Source organism: Hevea brasiliensis, chromosome 7 (assembly GCF_030052815.1).
Source record: "Hevea brasiliensis isolate MT/VB/25A 57/8 chromosome 7, ASM3005281v1, whole genome shotgun sequence".
NCBI classification, from domain to species: domain Eukaryota; kingdom Viridiplantae; phylum Streptophyta; class Magnoliopsida; order Malpighiales; family Euphorbiaceae; genus Hevea; species Hevea brasiliensis.
The window spans coordinates 63,204-85,523 of record NC_079499.1 but is presented as its reverse complement, the minus strand read 5'-3'; the positions used below and the strand labels follow the sequence as shown (position 1 = coordinate 85,523).

Genomic DNA, 22,320 nt, shown 5'->3' with positions numbered 1-22,320 from the left:
GATTGAAGAGAGTCAGATAGGGATCGGCTCCCATATGTTATGATTGATACTACAGGTGTGTGAGTGCTCCAAATTACCTTTTGATGTTATGATGTGAAAATGTTGTTGATGTTGCATTTCACTCTGTGGTGCATTAGTTTTAGATAGTTATAGGGATTATGGTTAAAATTGATATTTTACTCTCCGAGTCGAACGCTTACTCCTGCTCAAAAATTTTACAGCCAGGAGGATATTTTTGAGGTTAACTCGCTTTCTCCCTCGCAGTCAATAATTACCGCTTGTATAAACTTGTTAAATCTTAGAATTCGCATGTGTTAGAAATGTTTATTTGATTTGGGTTTGTAAACTAAATTATTATTTTGGGACTCAGAACTTAATATGCTATGCATGTTTGATGGATTGGATGAGGAGCCGAGCTCCCATTTATTTTTATGTTGATGAGTATGTGGAGGGTGAGCCGAGCTCCCAAATGACTATATATTGTGTTTACAGTGGGTGAGTCAAAAACTCCGTTGGAAAGTCCATTTTATGTACGGACTCTGTCCGTTTGTTTTCTTGAAATTGGGCCCAAATGGGCCTTAGAATTGGGTAAATGAACAGTTAGGCTTACTACGGGCCTCGGGGGCTTTAGGATGGCCCAGGTCCTAGTGCCGGTCCGGCCCATAGGTTGGGTCGTGACAGATGTGGTATCAGAGCTTAGGCTCCAGATTCATAGGAAAAAATTGTCTAAGTGTTGGGAAGAGTCTACTAGGAGTCACATGCGGAAAAATAGGGTCCACATTCGTCTTGCATTGTCGTCTTTGCTTCTAGTTTCTGCTTCATATATTGTGTATAAATATGAGTCTATAGAGCTATGTAATGTGCAGTTTTAAATTTTGTGGGCTAATGCTGCTGAATTTCAGGAAAATGCGTAGAAGGTGAGAGCCGCCACTACACTGTAACAGATGTGCACGACAGGTGTCGGACAGGATGAGGCGGCTGCCCCAAGGAGGCGGGGTAGGAGCCCTAGAGCTGCTCAAGTAGAAGAGCAGTTGCCAACAGTTCAGGATCAATCTTTCATGGCACAGGGTCCCATGGACCCCATGGCAGCTACTCTAGCTGGGTTGCAGAGAACCATCGATATGATGGCGCAGTATATGGTCCACCCTCCACAGCAGCAGCAGTCCACCGCACCAAGAGGGGAACCTTACAAACAGATCATAAATTTCAAGAAGTTGGTGCCTGGTACTTATGATGTGTCAGATGATGCATATCGGTTTTTGGATTCCTGGCCGACAGCAGAATGAGAGTTGCTGATTGGTGATAGAAGACTTGTAGAGTGTATGCAGCATGTCATGGGGCCTATGCCTAGACAGTGGATGAATGACTACATATTACCTCGGATAGAGGGTTTGTCGTGGACTCAGTTTGTGGAACTGTTCATCAATCGGTTTGTGCCAGAAAGTTTCAGGGATCAAAAGCAGTGGGCCTTTGAGGCCTTAAGACAGAATGGCAGGTCTGTAGATGAATATGCTACAGAATTTCTTGAGTTGAGCAGGTATGCCCCTACAGCAGTTGCTACAGAAACTATGAAGGTGAAGAGGTTCCTAAAGGGGCTGGACAGGAGGTATGCAAACCTGGCCATGATGTCGGATCAGTCGTTTGATGTGGTAGTTGATCGAGCCAGACAGATAGAGATTAGCTATGCTGCGGATGACAGCGGAAGAGCAAAGAAAAACAGAGCAGAGGGTTTTTCAGGTGTTCCCCATATGGGTGCTCCAGATAGTGGTGGCCAGAGTAATTTCAGAGAAAGAAGTAGGAACAAGAAGAGTGGTTTTAGACACAAATCCCGAGGGTTCGCACCGTGATACGTATCCAAAGAAGGGTCACGATCAGTACAGCAGCCTGGTGCAGTTCAGATCCTCCTTAGCACCTTGTGCACAGTGTGGAAGAGGACATTCAGGACCTTGTATGATGGGTTCAGGAGTATGCTTCAGGTGTGGCCAATTAGGTCACTTTGCTAGGGAATGCCCCGTGTTCAGTGAGCCACAGATGGGGTCACAGGGTTCTATTGCAAATGTTCCTCGACAATTGTATCCGGGTGCTTCCAACATGGCAGGCAGTCAGTTCAGTGGCTAACAAGGTCGAGGACAAGGGGGACGTGGATTTGGAGGCAGATCAGGAGGTAGAAGTCGATGTCGAGTGGTTACGCCACTCGAGTAGGGGTCAAGCTCGGGTTTTCACCCTAACCCACCAGGATGCTCAAGCTTTAAATGCAGTTGTGGTAGGTATTCTTCTGGTATGTTCCTATGAGGCTCGTGTTTTGATAGATCCGGGTGCTACACACTCATTTGTCTCTGCTGTGTTTTCCATGAGGTTGGGTAGAAACCCTACAACTTTAGAATGCCCTTTGTCGGTAGCTACCCCACTTAGTGACAACATAGATGTAGATATGGTTTTTCCGGGTAGCTCAGTAGTAGTGGATGGAAAGATCCTCCCAGCAGACTTGGTTCCTCTACCAGTGATGCATTTCGATGTAATCTTGGGGATGGATTGGTTGGCAACTCATTATGTCACTTTAGACTGCAGGAACAAAAAGGTGTATTTCCACATACCTGGTGTGGAAGAGTTTAGCTTTGATGGTGACAGGAGCGTAGCTCCATATAACTTGGTGTCAGCAATTAGTGCTAGAAAAATGTTGAGGCATGGATGCCAAGGGTATTTGGCATTGGTGAGAGATACATCTGTAGAAGGTGTCAACATGGAAAATGTTCCTGTTGTCAGAGAATTCATGGATGTCTTCCCTGAAGAGCTTCCAGGGTTGCCACCAGAAAGGGGAATAGAGTTCTGCATTGATATTGTTCCGGGTATAAGCCCCATTTCAATGCTGCCTTACAGGATGGCGCCAGCAGAATTGAAGGAGCTAAAGGAGCAACTACAGGAGCTTTTGGACAAGGGTTTTATACGTCCGAGCACTTCACCCTGGGGTGCTCCTATTCTATTTGTGAGAAAGAAGGATGGGTCATTGAGGTTGTGTATTGACTATAGACAGCTGAACAAGGTGACTGTGAAGAACAAGTATCCACTTCCTCGGATCGACGATTTGTTTGATTAGCTCCAAGGGGCTAGATTCTTTTCCAAGATAGACCTGCGATCAGGCTACCATCAGTTGAGAATCAGGAATGGTGACGTGTCCAAAACGGCATTCAGGACAAGATATGATCATTATGAGTTCTTGGTGATGTCTTTTGGACTCACTAATACACCAGTAGCCTTCATGGACTTGATGAATAGGGTGTTCAAACCGTTTTTGGACCGTTTTGTCATCGTATTCATAGATGACATTTTGGTATACTCTCGGACCGAGGAGGAACACGTGTGGCACTTGAGGATGGTGTTACAGACTTTGAGGGAGTACCAGCTGTATGCCAAATTTTCAAAATGTGAATTTTGGCTAGAAAGCATCTCATTCTTGGGACACGTGGTTTCTAGTGACGGCATTCAAGTGGATCCCAAGAAAATTGAAGCTGTAACTGATTAGCTTAGGCCTACAACAGTCACTGAGGTGTGAAGTTTTCTGGGTCTAGCTGGCTACTATAGGCGTTTTGTGCAAGATTTCTTCAGGATAGCGGCTCCCCTAACTAAGTTAACTTGGAAGAATGTTCCATTCATTTGGACAGATGATTGTGAGAGGAGTTTCCAGAAGCTTAAGGAGTGTCTAACCACCGCCCCTGTGTTGACACTACCTATAAGTGGTGAAGGATACACCGTGTACTGTGACGCCTCCAGAGTTGGCCTAAGGTGTGTTTTGATGCAAAATGGGAAAGTAGTGGCTTATGCTTCAAGACAGCTGAAGAGGCATGAGCAGAACTACCCCACCCATGATTTGGAAATCGCGGCTGTAGTCTTTGCACTAAAAATCTGGAGACACTACCTATATGGTGAAGTGTGCGAGATATACACCGACCACAAGAGTTTGAAGTACATCTTCCAACAGAGGGATTTAAACTTGAGACAGAGAGATGGATGGAGCTTCTGAAAGATTATGATTGCACTATCCAGTACCACCCTGGGAAGGCCAATGTAGTAGCAGATGCTTTGAGCGTAAAAATCTTACAGCGCTTTGGTGCACATTTCAGTAGAGAAGAGACCATTGATTCAGGAGGTACATGAGTTGATGGATCAAGGTTTAATCCTAGATCTTTCAGATGAGGGGGTATTGTTGGCTCACTTTTCAGTGAGGCCAGACTTGAGGGACAGAGTTAGAGTTTCCCAGCACAGAGACCAACAACTGATGAAGATCATAGAAAGAGTACAGCAAGGTGAAGGTGGTGAGTTTGAATTTGCCAATGATGGTGCCCTAGTACAAGGTTCTAGGATATGTGTGCCCGATGTAGACAACCTCAGGAATGAAATCATGCGAGGCACACTACACATCGCATGATGTCCACCTGTGTTCCACCAAGATGTACCATGATGTGAAGGATAGCTATTGGTGGAATGGCATGAAGAGAGACATAGCAGACTTTGTGTCCAAGTGCTTGACTTGTCAGAAGGTGAAGTTTGAACACCAGAGACCGTCGTGAAGGCTGCAAGAGCTCCCTATCCCAGAATGGAAGTGGGAAATGATCACTATGGATTTTGTGACTGGGTTGCCTCGTACCACGCGAGGATATGATTCGATATGGGTAATTGTAGACCGCTTGACCAAATCAGCTCACTTCTTACCTGTAAAGACTACATATTCTATGGCACAGTACGCCCGACTCTACATTCGAGAAATAGTCAGATTGCATGGAATTCCGGCTTCCATAATATCTGATAGAGGGCCCCAGTTCACTTCTCGATTTTGGAGAAAGTTGCAGGAGGCACTTGGCACACAGTTGAACTTTAGTACTGCTTTCCACCCTCGCATGCAGATGATGCAAAGGACAATCCAAATACTGGAAGACATGCTTCGCATGAGTGTTTTGGATTTTGGAGGTCAATGGGATGATCAGCTAGCTTTGGCGGAGTTTGCCTACAACAATAGTTACCATTCTAGCATAGGAGTAGCACCCTATGGGGCACTATATGGAAGAAAGTGTAGGTCCCCTCTGTGTTGGACGGAAATGGGAGAGGCAAAGGTGCATGATGTAGACCTAGTGCAGTACACTTCAGAGATAGTTCCCTTAAATAGGGAACGATTGAAAACAGCTTTCAGTAGGCAGAAGAGTTATGCAGACCCTAGACGGAGGGATGTGGAGTTTGCAGTAGGCGACTATGTATTCCTGAAGGTTTCTCCGATGAAGGGAGTGATGAGATTTGGAAAGAAGGGCAAGTTGGCACCTCGGTATGTTGGACCTTTTGAGGTTACTGATAGAGTTGGAGCAGTTGCCTACCGGTTGGAGCTACCACCCAACCTTTCTTATGTTCATCCAGTGTTTCACATCTCCATGCTCAGAAAATAAATTCCAGATCCTTCCCATGTACTGCAGCCGGATGTAATAGAGCTAAAAGAGAACTTGACTTTTGAGGAGCAACCTGTAGCCATAGTGGACTACCAAGTGAGACAAATAAGATCAAAACAGATCCCTATGGTTAAGGTTTTGTGGAGGAGTCAGTCAGTGAAAGAGTGCACCTGGGAGTCAGAACGGGACATGCGTAGCGAGTACCCTTATCTGTTCAATGTGTAATCTTGTACTTTATTCTACCTTGTGTAAAATTCGAGGACGAATTTTCTGTAAGGGGGGAAGAATGTAACACCCCAAAATTTTAAACTTTATTATTTTATGAGTATTATTGATATTTTAATTTTATTAAATTTTAAGAAATTATTTGAGATTTTTTGGATTTTAAAAATCGGGTTCGATTTTTCAAAAATATAAACTTTGATGATTTTTAAAAATTTATTTAAAGACCACGTGGCAAAACTAAAAGCATATTCGGAATCTACGAATTTTTCTGAGTTTTCTGAAATTTTTTCGACATTTTTGGACCTTGTTTTCGGTTCCGAGGCAGAGTAAAAATTCAAAATTTTGTATTCTGAATCGAACCGGCCGAATCGAACCGGACCGGATCGGACCGGCCTTCTTCTTCCTTTTCTTCCTCTCCCGCGCGCGTTTCTCCTCCTCCCCTTCTCTCCCCTCCCACCTCCCCTTGCTGCGCCGCCGCCTCCCCAGCCACCCCACATCCTCGGCCGCCTCACCCTCCCCACGGCCGCCACACTGAACGCCGAAACGGCTCGAAGCGGCCAGTGCGCGACCTTTCGTCTTCCAGGCCAAAATCCGGCCGATCCGGCCACCAATCGGACCGCGTCTTATGTCTAAACTCATCTACTCGTCGAGAGCTTTCCATAGACACCAAGAACACCGAAATCCATCTAGCGGTTTGTCCAATTTTTGCCCGGGAAATTTTAGCCCATTTTGACTTTTGGGCTAGATTTCTCGCAAACCGTGAACCCCACGAAAAAATCGAGAGTACTAGAGTGCTCCACTCGTCGAGAGCTTCGCGGCGATATAAATTTTGAATTTTTCCGACACCGTTTTTCGGTGGGTCCCATGGAACTTCGCAGTGTTTTTCCGAGCATTAAATGAGCTTAGAAAATTCTGTAAAATTTATATACTAACCCCCGTGTTGTGGGCTTCGTGTAGGTATCCTCAATTCGCGGAAATTCGACAGTTGTCCGGGTTTGTGAATTTCTGGCCAGACAAACCCGCTACCGGAAAAGTCTCCGAACTGGATTGAGGTTTTGGCTACCTCACCATTGTCAGACGTCCCGAGCGCGTTCCCGAAGTCGGAATCGGCAAAGGTAAACCCGAACCTTACTTTTTCGTAATTTTCTAGTGCTTAAATAGAATTAAAAATCCATAAAATATTCGTGGTAGCTTAGAAAATTACGATTCTTTTTGCAATAGCTTAGTAATATTGCTAAGGACCGCGGGGCAAAGTTTTATAATTTTTAGAGCTTGTTTGGGCAGTTTTTGCAAAAATGATCAATTATAAGGACTAAATTGCAATTTTACGTATTGTGATGGATGACTGATTTGATGGGCCCAGGAGGGGCTGTGTGATATGATTGAACTGTGGATATATGGATTGTGAATATAGAAGTGTGTTTTGAGCCATTTTGCAGGTTGGGTAGGTCCTAGGTATAGGGGAGACTCTGCCGGATTTTCGGCACGACTTAGGACGTATTTGGTCTTTTCTTGAATTGTATTGAGTCATTTGTATTAAATATTATAATGTAATTTTCAGGTAAGCCGAGACAACCTTCTTCCTCCGCCCAGCCGCCACAGTGACCGTTGTCAAGTCTGTGAGTAAAATATTAATTTTAATTGTAATTTCACTATTATTATATGTTCAAGCATGCCCATGCATCACTTATATGCATATATCTATGTAGATAAACTTTAGGCACGATTTATGTTGCATTCATAATTGTGAAAGTGCCATGGATGTTGTTGTGGTAATTTGGAGCAGTGTGCATGCGTTGGCGTGCGTGTGATGTGGTGTGGACTATGGATAGGACGGGGTAGTCACGGCTTGAGTAATTCGCTGGGACCCTATCCTTCGAGGGGTAGTCACGGCTTGAGTAATTCGCTGGGACCCTCGATTTGGTTATTAAGTGGAAGTCCGAGCTTGAGTAATTCGGCACCAAAGTTAGATTTAAGAGAGTGTATAGGATCACCCATATGTTATGATTGATACTACAGGGTGTGTGAGTGCTCCAAATTACCTTTTTGATGTTATGATGTGAAAATGTTGTTGATGTTGCATTTCACTCTACAGGGTGCATTAGTTTTAGATAGTTATAGGGATTATGGTTAAAATTGATATTTTACTCTCTGAGTCGAACGCTTACTCTGTTCAAAAATTTTCTGAGCCACAGGAGGATATTTTTGAGGTTAACTCGCTTTCTCCTCGCAGGTCAATAATTACTGTTTGTATAAACTTGTTAAATCTTAGAATTTCCGCATGTGTTAGAAATGTTTATTTGATTTGGATCTGTAAACTAAATTATTATTTTGGGACCTGTAAACTTAATATGCTATGCATGTTTGATGGATTGGATGAGGGAGCTGAGCTCCCATGTATTTTTATGTTGATGAGTCTGTGGAGGGTGAGCCGAGCTCCCAAATGACTATATATTGTGTTTACAGTCGGGTGAGTCAAAAACTCCCGTTGGAAAGTCCATTTTATGGCCGGACTACTCGCTTGTTTTCTTGAAATTGGGCCCAAATGGGCCTTAGAATTGGGTAAATGAGCAGTTAGGCTTACTACGCCTCGGGGCTTTAGTGGCCTGTGTCCTAGTCTTAGTCGCCCATAGGTTGGGTCGTGACATGTTTAATTACGAGGCTCAATTTTATCAATTAATTTTTAGGTTATTTTTTAAAATTATTAAATTATTTTTTTGTAAATTAAAATTTTAATTAGAGATAATTCTAATATTATTGAATTAAAATGTTTTTATGTAATTAAAAAAAAAATAAAAAATTTATAATATATTTTTGTTTTCATAAATGCTTTGTAGATGGCTTCTAGTTTTAGCAATTAGAGAGCAAAATGATGTTTTCTATTTTGAATCTATTGTCCAAAACCCTAAATTGCATTAAGTCAAATGTTTGACATAGACGAATTTGGTACTAATTAATTATAGATGCATTTATGAATGATTATAAATTACATTATTATTATTCTTGAAGTTTGATAAACTTGAAAATTAATTCTTATCATTTGGAAAATGTAATTTTTTTATTTAATTTAATACTTTTTAAGTTCGATAAAGACATATATATATTTTTTAAATTACTCCCTTTGTTCATTTTTGTCTATTATTTTTTTAGAATTTTTTTGTTAAAAATTATCTGTCATTTTAAAAAGATTAATAGTATTAATTAATTTTTATTTTAAATTTTATGCTTATTTTTACAAAATAAAATAATTATTTCTACAATTTCTTAAAATTTATCTATTATTTCTCTCTTAATTAGAAGCTATAGTAGCTAATTTAATCAAATTAAGAGATATTTTATTATAATTTAGATAATATAATTACGGGATTAGGGAGTATAAGCTATTTTCTCTTTTGAAATGATAATATATTTATTAATTTATTAATATATTATTATTTAATACATAATGAAAAATTAAAATTCATTAATTTTAAAAATAATTTAGTAAAATAAGTTATTTAATTTTTAATAGAATAATATTAATAGAGAGTATATTAAAAAATAAATAAAATTTATTACTTTAAATATATTAATTATGTTCTATTAAATTATATAAAAAAATAAATTTATCTTTATGAGATGAAGGAAATAATATACATTATAATATTTATTTATTTATTTATATATTCAATGAAAATGATTCAAACATTTTCCTAGCATTGGGACAAGGAGGCATTCAAGCAAAACCATGTTTTAGGTCCAATTGGCAATTGCCCAATGTGGACAATAGCTTGGGCTAAATTTCCATTATGGGTCACAAGTCTTGTTTTAGTTTTTCCACTCTGTACTTTGGAAGCCAATTCTTTAGTCATATGCATGCCAAGCCAATTCAAGCTAAACTTGAATTCTGTAAGAACAATTTTCATTTTATTTGATTAATAATATTTAAAAATAGTGTTTCCTCTGGCAAACTGTTTTGTGGGTGTCATAGGTGGGAAGAAATCATTTAGCAAACTGTTTTGTGGCTTCCTCAGTGAGGCCTATTTCGGCCACTAAAGAATGTGTCACGTCTTGCAGATTGAGGCAACTTTCTTAGGATAACAATGACCCATCAGAAATCTAAGCTAGACAGCTGAAAATTGAACTTATGTGGGAATAAGGGTTCCCTTGTGTGTATTGGCAAATCATGGATCCCTCCCACCATGGAGACTTCCAAAGGATGATAAAATTTGATCCTCTCTATCTCTATTCCATAGTAAAATGAAAAAAAAAAAAATGTGAGTCTCATATATTTTATATGTATATTTCATTATACATGTTGTATTTTAAATTTATAATGGATAGTAAAAATTTTCTATTAATCAATGGTTAGTATTATTTTGTTTTATGATTTTTGTTGTTTACTTATAGATTAGATAATCATATATATATGAGAACCAATGATGGAAGGAAATCATATGTTAGGTCACTCTTTCTCTAATTATGATCTTAATGACCCTTACATGGCATTGGCTGGCTAGACTTGAACATTCTTATATCCATACAAAAAAAAATGTTGGTCAGGTTACTATGCAGGTAGGCCATCTTCATTAATCTGCTTACATTTTCAGATCCTTACAGCTGATGTTACAATTAAATCATCTAATTAATTATCTCAAAAATTAACCCCCACAAGAAAAAGAGATCCTAGCACATGAAACATTTCTTCAAGCATTCACTTGATTCAGCCATGGAGAATCATTACAGGCTTCTGATTCTCTTCACAGCTCTAGCACCACAACTGCACATCAAAATACCATTAAAATTTTTTAGTTATGTTAGAGAGAGGGAGATGGGAGAAATAGGCTGCTGGGTGGTATATATCTTACATTCAGAATCTGTAGTGATCCAATTTCCTTTCCTATCATGGAGAGGAGTGGAATTGAGAGAAAGCATGTTCAGGGTCAGATCAGTCTTGGAAGAAGAAGCCATTGAAATGGCTGAATATGCAGAGGAAGTGGTGGAGCAGCTTTCAACATCCCATCTGAAACTGATCTTGGGTGATTCATTGCTCATTTGATCATCATCTGGCACTGCTTTAAGTGTTGCTCTATTTCTAAAGTGCAGAACCTGAAACATGCATTTTCAATATGTGCTTCTTTAAGTTACACCTCTACATAAGGCCAATTCAAGAATCTCCAAACAAGTGTCAAAAGACTATTGATTTGACCATTACATAGTTCTGTTTAGATTGTAAAGTAGAAAATTTTTAGATACAGACCAAAGGAGAGCAGATAGAAACTTGATTGGACAAAAAAATTTCGAACATTACTTATGACTCAAGACATTCTCCACCCAAATAGCCTAAGAAAGAAAATATCCAAACATAAATGGAGAAGACTAATGGCCCAAAATATATGCTGCCTCAGATTTTTCCTAGTAATAATCAGTGTTGATAGAAAATTTATTACCTTTCTTCCTATGAAGTTTCCTTTCTTGTCAGATTTTGCAGCAGCAGCCCATCTCAATAGCTCCTTCATTCTAGACATGGCTCTGGTTTTATCCCTTTTAAGGGTATTTTTCTTATCCAGTGAGCCACATTGGCCAACATTTGAGCTAGTTGATGGGGAAGATAATGTTGTTGTATCAGTTATGGGTAGAACTTTGTTGCCTGCATGAGTAGCTGAATCCAGCTTATCACTCATGCCTTGTCCTTTAGCAATAATGTCTTCTTTCTTCATCTTCATAGAGTACATCCAATTCTGCTGCTGCTGCTGCTGCTGCTGCTTCCTCCTATTGAAGCTATTAAGTCTTTTCAGAGTAAGTGAGCTATAGAAACAAGCAGTTGCAACATCTTTTCTGCATAAAATTGGAAATGGTCTAAATCCCCTCAAACAAAAGTTATTTTCTTTGCCTCTTCCTGATCTTCGATGACTTCCACGATGCCTAAGAATTATATCTATTCCTTCAGTTTCTTGATCTGAATTTTCACAAACATATGGAAACGAAAAGAATGTGTTAGCGAGTAAGTAACCTTTCCATCGAATATCTGTTTCCTAATGCATACATATGATCAAGAAATAAATTCATCTTACCATTAGTATTGTACTTGGCAGAAGTGGTAGAAGTATTCTCCCTTGCTTGTTCCTGCGGTACCTTAAGGAGCCAGTGAAGAATCTGCTATAATGGATGGGGAGGGGACGTAAGCTGTAATATGAAGACTACACATTTTGTTATATAATTTTTGAATATACAAAGCTCACCTGCATGTTGTGCTTTGATATTTTGAGACCCTTTAGTTATATATAGAAGTGTGTTTGCCTGTAGGAATGTGTGTAAGAAGGTAAGAGAGGGGGTGAACTGACCTTCTTGGTCAAATGGACAGCAGAGAGTGATCTATCCGTGCTGTCTGTATGCTAAAGATTCCTGTCTACACAATGTGGTTTTTAGGAAGAAGAAGACAAAGAAAATTGGTAGTGAATCTACTGAAGATGGGGAGACAACTAGGCAGTGAGTGGAGGAGAGGTTGGCTTGTGATTCTATGGAACATGGGATTTATAATATAAGATGATCATGTAGTTGGTGTTAAAGAATAGACTCTGTTTTAATTAAGAGCCAGAATGTGGTGGCATTTTCTTTGCCATACGCTTGTCTCTCTCCCAATTGACCCATCTAGGTGGGCCCTATGTTGGATATAGTATAATAGAGTTAATGGTCTTAGAATTTACTGCTAGTCTAGAGCAGGTACTTGTGTAGTGAATCCATAAGACTGTTTATGAAAAGAAGCTAATGCTGCCTTATTGGCAAACAAAACAACATCGTCCTTGAAAGATAGAGTGGGAATCATTCTGTTGAGCAATTCATTGTAATTTGGTTTTGTGATTCAAATCTCAACTAATAAGATTTAGTTTTATTAAACACACAACACATATCAATTATCATTAATTGTCAGCTATCAACGAACAGGGTTTACTAAATTGTATTATTATTGAATTTAGTTGTTAAAAAATTTAAACTTTATTTTCTTCTTTAAGTTTTTCATTAATTTGAAGGATTTGCTTCTTAGAAACTGAATTTTACTCTTTGAGAAAAACACTACAATGAGGGAAAAAGAAGTGCATTACACAATCTAATTGCTGTCAATGAGTTTCATCAGTCATTGGTCAATTATTCCAAAATAATCATTATAGAAATTATTAATATCTTTGGTTCTAAAACTTTGACTAAACTCACATTTCTTTGATGTTTGCAAATTTAAGTATCCATTCCCTTCATCTCATTGCTTCTCTTTACACAAGAAATACCACTTGCTGGGTGAGATCAAGATGCTCAAAAAATTATACACAATCATGCATGTTTTTATTTAAGGAGGCTTAGAGGTCATGTGGAAAGCCTAACCAACATGTGACAATCTATTGAGCCAGCTAGTCCTAGGCCAACTCCATTCTGATGGGGTTCAAAGCCATTTCTTGTTATCTCTCCACATGTGAGGAAGGAGATATTTTAGGAAACTGAATGGTTGCATTAGTTGCAGTGGGCATAAGCCAGTGATTCTCCACTGGGGCCTCACATGGAGCTCAAAGAGTGTCATTGTTTTTGGATTAGATTTCACATTCTTAATTCTTATGGTGTGCAGAGGTGAACATGTCAGCTTTCTTGGATTTTAGCCACTTCTCTTGCCTTCCCTTTGTTTGATGTCAACGTGGCCTCATCCTACAGGACTAATATGTGTCGAGGAGCAGGGGAATAAATCAAGAATGTTCTCCAGACTTCCAATTTTTATCACTCATAGCTTAAGGTTCTAGTGGTGGGATTGCAATCCACGTTCTACATTTGTGTGTCGAGGCACAAATGTATAAACTCGTCCTGCCTCCCTTGTCTGAGGCCCTCATTTCCAACCAAGGCCCAAATGGACCGAGTACTCGGCTTCCCAAAATCCTTGTTAATTGTCTAGTGGAATGACCTCCAGTCATCAACCAAAGCCAATCAAATACTTTCAACTTTTAAACTTTCATTAACTAATTTAAAATATTTAATTAACAAAATCATTATTTTATTATTAAAAATCAAATCCAGTAACATATAATCAACTTTGATAACTTGGTATAATAACTGAAGACATATTACTCAACTATAGAACCAGACTACACTGCCCACTTCCCAATCCCCTAATAAAAAAAATACCTTCTAAAATGAGTTCGCAATCTAACAAAACTTACAACCCCACCCACAAACAGTGGTCATGTTAGTAGCAAACCAGGGCCCTAGTCAAAGCCTGAAGAAGAGGACTAGTCGACAGACATCATACATCTTCCTCGTAATTCTAGCGGCAACGGGTTTGAAAGTATGAAACGATAGTTGTCCACTAAAAAGAACACATCACTAAAATGAACAAACATTACAACCTACTCAGCAGATATCACAAACGAACGATGCTCACAATTCCATGCTCTTACAGGTTTGGCACGATCGAGAATCCAAAGCCTAAGCTGTACAAATTTGAACATCATCCCATTACAAAGCAAGAACAATACAACAATTCCCCATCAGTTTAGATTTGCTACAATTGTGGAAAAAATCCGCCACTGACGAAACACAGAGAACAGGTGGGGAACCATCAACCACACCCAATACACAAATCAAGATCCAATAGAAATTGAGAGGAATCAAATCTAATTCCAACAGACAAATGTTCCCACTTCCCAGCACTAAAGAGAACAGTTTAGGAATGATCTCACTTTTCTTGTAACTTTCTCTTCCCTGTAAACAAACCAACAAAGTTGAAACAGAATCCAATGCAAATTTATAATCGTTGAACAAATCTACAAATCTTTCATTGCTTAGCCATCATCCCAGGCAGGGGTTTCTGACAATTCAGATTTTAACCACAACAATTCTGCTGGCAGTTTCTGCACATTACTGGAACATTAATAATAAAGATACCGAATGGGTCAGCAGATGGCTATCTGTAATACAATTCCAATAGAAAATTCGAGTCAAGAAACCAGAGATTTACCAGTAATCGCCATTACTTTTCATGACTGATCATCAGATCTTGACCGAGTCAAACGCCGGCGTCTTCTTGGGATTGGAGAAGCATCTTCACCAGCATCGCTCAATACATGCATATCATCATCATCCTGTAGACCCAATAGATTCTCACCCCACAGGAATCGATGCTCAGGTAATGCTCCAGATGCTCGGCGGTGCCTTGTCCAAGCTCTTGGCCGAGCCCTTGGTTCACCTACACCATCGATAGAGCCAATCATCTGATACAAGAAGAAAGTAGTCCACCATGGGGCATTGACTTCACCTGTCCCACCTTCCCTTTCAACTGAAAACCTATCACCATTCTCGATTACATAGTCCCCAACTACAACAGCGCCTGGCATGGCTGAACGAATGGCACTGACAATGTCACCATATTCCCTCTGCCGCTCAAGGCATCTCCAAGCTCGTTCTCTGGATGAATCAACATCAGAGGGTCGAGTTGTAGGGTGAATCCTCCTAGCATGTCTACGCAATTCTTGGTAGTTTCCAACAAATGAGCATGATTCTCTAGAGCAACTCCGCTTCTTCAAGTTTAGATATTTTCTTGCCTCATCTACAACTTCCCACCCTAGTACAGCACCACGGCATAAAGGACATTTCAAGTTCTCCATATCAGCCTCTTCAAGTTCAATCCTATCACGAAATGACTCAGAATCACCAGCTTCCAAAATGCCTTCTTGTGTTTCTAACTGTCTATTAGAGTTTGGGATACTATTTTCTAGAAGCCCTTCAGGAATTCCAACAGAGTTTACATCATTGCTTTCATTCAGATTCTGATTTTCATTAGCATCAAGTACATGTGTTCTCAAAGGCAAGCTTCTTTCAGAAGTATTACCGGAATTGAATGAGTGGATAGGCAAAAAACTGGATAAGGTTGTATTGCACCTAGGTTTGTTCCTTAACTTTTTAAAGCGGTCCAGGCAATTCGAATGCCTATAACTTGTATCACAAATGTAAGATCTGCAGCCCTTGTCATACGAGCTGCACAGGAGGAGAACAGCATTATGTGGATGGTCCATGCAAATTGGACATGAGACCTCATCTAATTCTTTGTGAAGGGCACGGGTATCTGAATCAGTATAAAGTCTTCGTTTCACAACAGCCATCTTGAAATCACTGTAATAAGTTACTCAACATGGGAACTTGTTAGAAAACTAGTACTATGGAACATGGTTAATAGAAGAACAGCATTACTGCTGTCAGTAATATTCAGTGTTAATCAATGCAACAATAACTGAACATTTGTGACGGTGAGAGTCAGCACTCTGAGCACAGTAATTAAAGGGAGTATCACACAAGTCTTGATGAGTTCAAAACATATTCGGCAACAGTATGCATTCATAAGGTTCAAGAGAAAAATCAATAAAGCACCATTGCTAGATCAAAATCATCCAAAATACTGAAGATTTCTACCATCAGGTATTGAGGAAACCAAGGAGTGACACATGTCAATAGACAATTAGACATCATAACTATAACATCCTAATTCAATGGTTCAAAGGCTAACCAGCACAACATGATCATATCAATACCTTAAACTTCGAGATGAGTCCTTCCCACCACATTTAAAGCACATTTTGGCAATCCACTAAAGAAAATAAAAAACGTCTAAAATTCACTGTTCTTTGGTAGAAACCCAGCATTACACTGTCAGTGATAAAAACAACAAATCAGAAGAAGATAATATTCAACATGATGATTTCCAATGGAAGACACAGCTTATTCTCACCATATTAACCAAACTTCTATTTGACCTTCAGTTCCTTTGTGCTACCATATAAGCACCAGTACATTCACAATTCCTAATTGCACAGCAGGAAAATCTCCAGTATCTCATATCTTACCTTGCTAATATCCAGTTTCTGACTTCACAGAAATGTTAGAAACACACATATTTCTTAGGCTATCCTATTATGCCCATCCATCTCTTCCAACCTCTTCAGTTCACCTATAAATCTTCATGGCTACCCAAAACATTCAAACACAAATAAATAAACAAATAAATGAAACTCAGTAAAATTCAGGAATCATGTTTTGAAATGTGGCACTGATTATAGAAATTCAAAACTGATTTTCATTCAAAACGAAATTATTCCTTAATTTTTCAACACAGTATTACTAAAAGTGGGCACTTAAAATTTCTAATGATTTAATAACTTTATGGAAACTAACTTAATTCCACAGCAAACAATTAATAAAACATATACTTCATAAAAAAATAAATTGTTGAGAAGAATTAATTATAAGGAGAAAATGAATAATTAAGGGAGAACATGAGTAAACGAAGAAATTTGTAAACTAATTTGCTATTCAGGAGCCCGGAGCTTCTCTCTCCTCCATATTTATATGCAAGTGAGAGGGAATCTTTGATACAAACTCTAACTTCTTATTTGCAAAAATTTCCTAGTAAGAGAAGGCAGAGAGGAAAAAAATACTACAGAAGTAGTTTTACTCTTAGAACTTAAATCCTTATGTTACACTCACCATTTTTAAATATCAAAGGTAATTAAAATCAAATCTAGCACTCTTCTTTTGTTTTCCTTTTTTTTTTTTTTTTGGTATATTGAAAATAGCCTCTGCAAAAAAAGTCTATTTGCTGATTAAAACCAGAAGGAATTTTTACATTAAATGATTATTCACATCCCCTTGAAAGATTATAAACAGCATAAGAAAGAACGGAATTAACAAATGAAATTGGTGTCGTTTCAAAAGATATAATCAAAACCACCAGTAAGTTTTAGCCTCTTAAAAGCGCTACTTGAAGTTTTGTAAATGAGAATATACATGGTCTTGATAGAAGTGGAACCAATAAAAAAAATAAAAAAATAAAAAAAAAAAAATATATACTCACTCTAAAAAGCTTGGAATCCAAATCTTGCTCCCCAAGCAAGTAACCAAATCATATCATATCTCAAGAGATGTAGATTGCCCATAAAAATGTAGCATCTATTTTGTTCATTGCAATAGCTATGTGCTAGCTGCTGCATGTAACAACAAGAGTTCAACAATTCCTTCCTGAGGAACATATATTTCTAGAATAACAATCAAATGGAAATATTAGATGACGCAATCTGCTCAAGCATTCCCAGAATATATTCCTGTTGACCTTGTCCCCTCTTTAAGTGGGAAGACAAAATGAGACTCTGTCCCAATACTGATTAGGTTTACTGATTTATTCTGTTTACAAAACCTAAGTAAGGCTATGGCACAAAGACACTGTTCTACAAACTGACGACGTGATCTTCTCTTGCTCCTATCTTTTCATATTCTCAACTCACCCTTCATGTTGTAAATTCCTACTGCTTATGAAAATTTCGAATAACTAGTAAACAAGGCATCTTAAAAAACTTCTTAGACATAGAACTATGTAAGAAAAAAGAAATCCATTGAATAACTAACATCATAGAAAATGTAACAAACAACTAAACATAATGAGCAACAGAACAAGGGCAAGACTCAAACTTCCAAAATTTATCTTTCCAACACTTAAGTGCATATATACTTACAGCTGGAAGCAAAACTACATAAATTCCCCACTGGAAGCTTCTGAAGCTCTACTTGTATAAGCAATTGAAAACTACAGAATCTTTTAATTGACTTTATAAAGAAAATCACTAAGCACTCTTATAATGCTCCAGAGAATTTGATAATTCGAGCAGTAATGAATAGTCCTACCAACTGCCAGTTCCAGGAATTGAACCTTCAATAAATAATTAATAAGTACTCCTTGACCCCGCAAACAAAAGTAAGAAATAGAATGCAGGGAATAAAAATTATAACAAAAAAAAATGCAAATTAGCAACTCAAAATTAAACTTAAATAGAACTTATAAAATTAAGAAATCATTAATCATTGCTAGGAGAAAACACGCTTCTGGCATTGCATTAATACACAAATATCAAAATAGTTTTTCATAAACCATGAAAACCCCCCTAAAACAACTAAAACTTTACAAGCTGGCAAAGAGACGTTGAAAAAAATTAACAGTAAATGTGTCAACAGTGATGGATGGCCAATTGGCCATTACTGAAAGAGTACAAATACGTTTTAATTTTACCCAACATATATTCATCAATACACAAGGTCCAAAATCGTATATTAGCAAGCATGGAACAGCAGTTGACACCATCATCAAGCATCAGGCTTATTATTGTTTTCGTAATTTACAAATATCCATCCTCATCCATTATCACATACAAAAATGAAACATAAATCAACACAAATAACTGCATAAACTACTTGCCCAACTACGCCAGACTCCAAGCTTGGGATTGAATGAACAGAAAGCCCTACTAATTGCCAATATAATCCACTGGATTTAGCATATTAACGGACAAAATGAAGAAAGACATACGAATGGAATCCCATAAACGCTTGTCCAATTGTGGGAATTTTCAAGCAAGATTGTTAAGTTATCACAATCAAAACCACATAAACCCCATATCGAAACCGATCATTCCTTTTCCCAAATCCAAGTACCTAAACCGACCAAAACCATGCTCCAAACACCCGAATATTGTTAATTTGTTTGAGAGAGGGAAATTAAAATCAAAATCAAAAGTACCAAATTCAACACATATCAATCCGAATCAGAAAGAAGCCATCGATAACAAAATTAGAGGTAAGAAAATGAGATCGATTAAATTATGAAAAAACAGAGGAGAGAAATTACAAAGCAAAAGGAGTTGAATTCCTGGGGATGTGGTCTCTAGAGAGGTTGCGTAAAAGATCGCTGACAAAGAGAAAGGCAGGGCGTGTAATCGAAATGAGAGAGAGAGAGAGCGTATAAAATGGAGCTTTCGTAATCACATTGATGGTGGAAAATACGGAAAATGCACTCAAGTTGGAGAGGTGCAGTGGGGCCAGTGGAGGAGAAGAGAAATTCTAATGTAGAATGACTATCTAATTAAAAATAGACAAGTGGAAAATATTATTTAATAAATTTAATTAAATATTTATATTAAAATATATATAAATATAAAATTTAATTTAATAATTAATAAATTCATCTTTATATAAATCTGAACTCTGTATTATCGCACTGTCTTATTTTACCCATTGTCAAGTAGGTTTTTTTTTAATTACATTATAAGTTCGTATTATTTTATAAATTATTATTTTATTAATAATTATTAGATATGATGGCTACAAATACTTTAAGATAATGACATTGTTGGAAATATGAATTGAATTACTAACTGGATCGATTCAAATTTATTAGATTTAAAAATAATATTAAGTATAATCGTATAAAAACTTATATATATTATCAAAATATGTAATTATATAAAGAGATATAACTTTTCTTAATAGTTATATATATGAAGGGAAGTAACTGTTAGTTAAAAAATGTTATAACTTTATAAATAATTAAGCTTTTGTATTTATTAAAAATGGAATATATGAAAAAAAAAAAGAAAATTATATACAAAAGTGTGAAGTGTATGTACTAAATAGTAGTGTATTGATTTTTTCTTAGCCTCCTTAAAAAACTTTCATTTGATTCATTTGTGAATCGTTTATTAAATAAAGTACACATTTAGATTATAAACTAATTTATATAGTTCATGTTATTTACGTGATTATACGATAAACTAGTAATACAAATAAGGTGAAAATCTTAGAGTTATATGAACATAGTTAAGATCCGTGTATTTTGAATCCATGTGTGGGTCTTCTTTACAATTTTCTTCGAACATAAATTAATTTTATTATAGAACTATGATTTTATGTAAAATTTTTCATATAATATACGTATATTATTAGAAGTGGGTCAACTCGAATTCATGATTTTTTATTTTGTGAAATATAAATATTTATTAAAAAAAAAGTAATGAACCTGTATATCTATACAAAGAGCTATATCTATATAAAGAGTAGTTTTTATACAAAAAATTGTATTCATATATAGAGATATATCAATAAAAAGAGTTGCATCTATTAGCTAAAAGATTGACATATTAAATATATAAATTAACAATCTTCTCAAGAAAATAGTGGTTAATTAGAACAATAATAAAAGTTTTACTATTTGATATTAATTCGTGAGCTTCTTTTATAGGAGTAATAATATACTATCACCGTGATTTCATATAGGATAGCTTACATAGAATGATAAATCAATATTACAACTACAAATTAGTAGTAGCGGGTCCCATAAAATAAAAATTTTATTATTTTAAATTAAAATTATTTTTTTATTTAATTATCATATTATGATTAATTTTTCATTTCATGTATTAATCTTACATGAAGTAGCATATTATAATATAATTTCTCCTTTTAAAGACTTTCCCAATTTCAGCATTTAGATTGTTTTATCTTTTTATAATAATAATGAACGCACTTAAATTGTGAATAATTATTTTAATTCATGTCAATAATATATGATTAATTTAAAAATTAATAAAATAAATATAATAGAGATATTGAGATTATATTTAGAATCCATGTATTTAAATACATGGATTTTATAATTTTTTCACATGTAAATTCAGTTTTCTTATGAAATGACAGACATAGGATATAATTATTTCTGATGGGATACGTGGCTGAATGTGTATGATTAAAATATAATTAGAAAGAAAATTTTAGAATTGTTATATTATTATTATTATTATAATAAAATGGGGATGGATAATTATCTCACGTCTCTAGTTGAAGCCAATGTGATATTGTTACAATGTTTGAGACGAAAAAAGAAAAGTTTTTTTTTATTTCTTTAACTAAAAATTTAATTATTTTTTTAAATTAAAGATAAATGAGTCCTATACATTATAAAAAAGATAATATATATTCTATAAATATCTAAAAATTTCTCATATATATTATTGTTATTATAATGGAATTTTTTTAAATATTTTATTGTTTTAAAATTTTATAATTTTAACACTAGTAAATAACTTTTAAAATTATTTGTAATTATATTTAAAATATTTTTTTTTAAAAAAAATTAAATAACAATATCTATCAAATTCTTATTCTATGTTGAGCTTGATTCGGAGTTAATCTATTCTAGGAAATTATGCTTATTTTTTTAGAGTAATTTTTATATTTCATCTTTGAATATTATCTTATGTTTTACTTATATTTCTTAATTTCAATTTATTACTAAAAATTTTTAAATTTTAATTTTATTTTATAAAAAATTTAACTTATAATAATAAATTTTCAAATTAAAAAATTCATCTAAATTATAGTGTGACATTTATAAATGTAATTTCAGTATTTTTGATAAATAATAAATTTTTATTTTTTTAAAAAATAAATATTTATATTATGATTGAAATGGTCAGTATCTTTAGCGTGATAAAAAATGATATAAAAATATAAATTTATTATTTTTTAAGTGAAAATCAATTATAATAAGTTAGGGAAATTTTTATAAAATAAAATTAAAATTTAAAATTTTTTTAATAATAAATTAAAATTAATAAATAAAAATAAAACACATTGCAAAATTCAATAACGAAGCATAAAAATTACCCAATTTTTCAAACAATTTCTATGGTGATATATATATCACATTACCAACAAGTTGCCTCGTCAGGCGTTACATCAGACGTAAGTTATCACTAATAGGACGTAACTGTGAAAATTTATTATTTGAAGTATAATTGTAAAAAATTGCAAATTTTAAACATTTTTAATCATTTTC

At 35.9% G+C, this 22,320-nt stretch overlaps 2 protein-coding genes across 7 annotated transcripts; both read right to left on the bottom strand.

Annotated features, from left to right (window-relative positions):
* Positions 1-10,076: 10,076 nt before the first annotated feature.
* LOC110639380 (uncharacterized) lies at positions 10,077-12,161 on the bottom strand. Its single transcript, XM_021790295.2, has 5 exons — positions 11,876-12,161; positions 11,708-11,789; positions 11,084-11,592; positions 10,502-10,742; positions 10,077-10,413 (listed from the first exon to the last, which is right to left on the bottom strand). The coding sequence occupies exons 1-5, from the start codon at positions 11,879-11,881 to the stop codon at positions 10,394-10,396; spliced, it is 858 nt and encodes a 285-aa protein (XP_021645987.2). The 5' UTR covers positions 11,882-12,161; the 3' UTR covers positions 10,077-10,393.
* A 1,809-nt stretch (positions 12,162-13,970) lies between these two features.
* LOC110639379 (uncharacterized) lies at positions 13,971-19,488 on the bottom strand. 6 transcript variants are annotated; one of them, XM_058149511.1, is made up of 3 exons: positions 19,336-19,488; positions 18,170-18,363; positions 13,971-15,779 (listed from the first exon to the last, which is right to left on the bottom strand). In XM_058149511.1, the coding sequence occupies exon 3, from the start codon at positions 15,767-15,769 to the stop codon at positions 14,648-14,650; it is 1,122 nt and encodes a 373-aa protein (XP_058005494.1). In that variant the 5' UTR covers positions 15,770-15,779; positions 18,170-18,363; positions 19,336-19,488; the 3' UTR covers positions 13,971-14,647. The 6 variants fall into 6 exon arrangements, with proteins under 6 accessions (XP_058005494.1, XP_058005496.1, XP_058005493.1 ...); XM_058149513.1 differs by having other exon boundaries at positions 13,971-14,372; positions 14,629-15,779; positions 18,170-19,480; XM_058149510.1 differs by having other exon boundaries at positions 18,903-19,479.
* Between the last annotated feature and the right edge of the window lie 2,832 nt (positions 19,489-22,320).

What these genes read in the sequence shown, in the direction of transcription:
- LOC110639380 (XM_021790295.2), bottom strand. An exon ending in TGCCAAGTACAATACTAATG is followed by an intron (nt 11,593 to 11,707) that starts GTAAGATGAATT and finishes GTGAAAATTCAG; the next exon opens with ATCAAGAAACTGAAGGAATA. An exon ending in GAAACTTCATAGGAAGAAAG is followed by an intron (nt 10,743 to 11,083) that starts GTAATAAATTTT and finishes TGCATGTTTCAG; the next exon opens with GTTCTGCACTTTAGAAATAG.
- LOC110639379 (XM_058149511.1), bottom strand. Translation starts at nt 15,769, where the DNA reads ATGGCTGTTGTGAAACGAAGACTTTATACTGATTCAGATACCCGTGCC.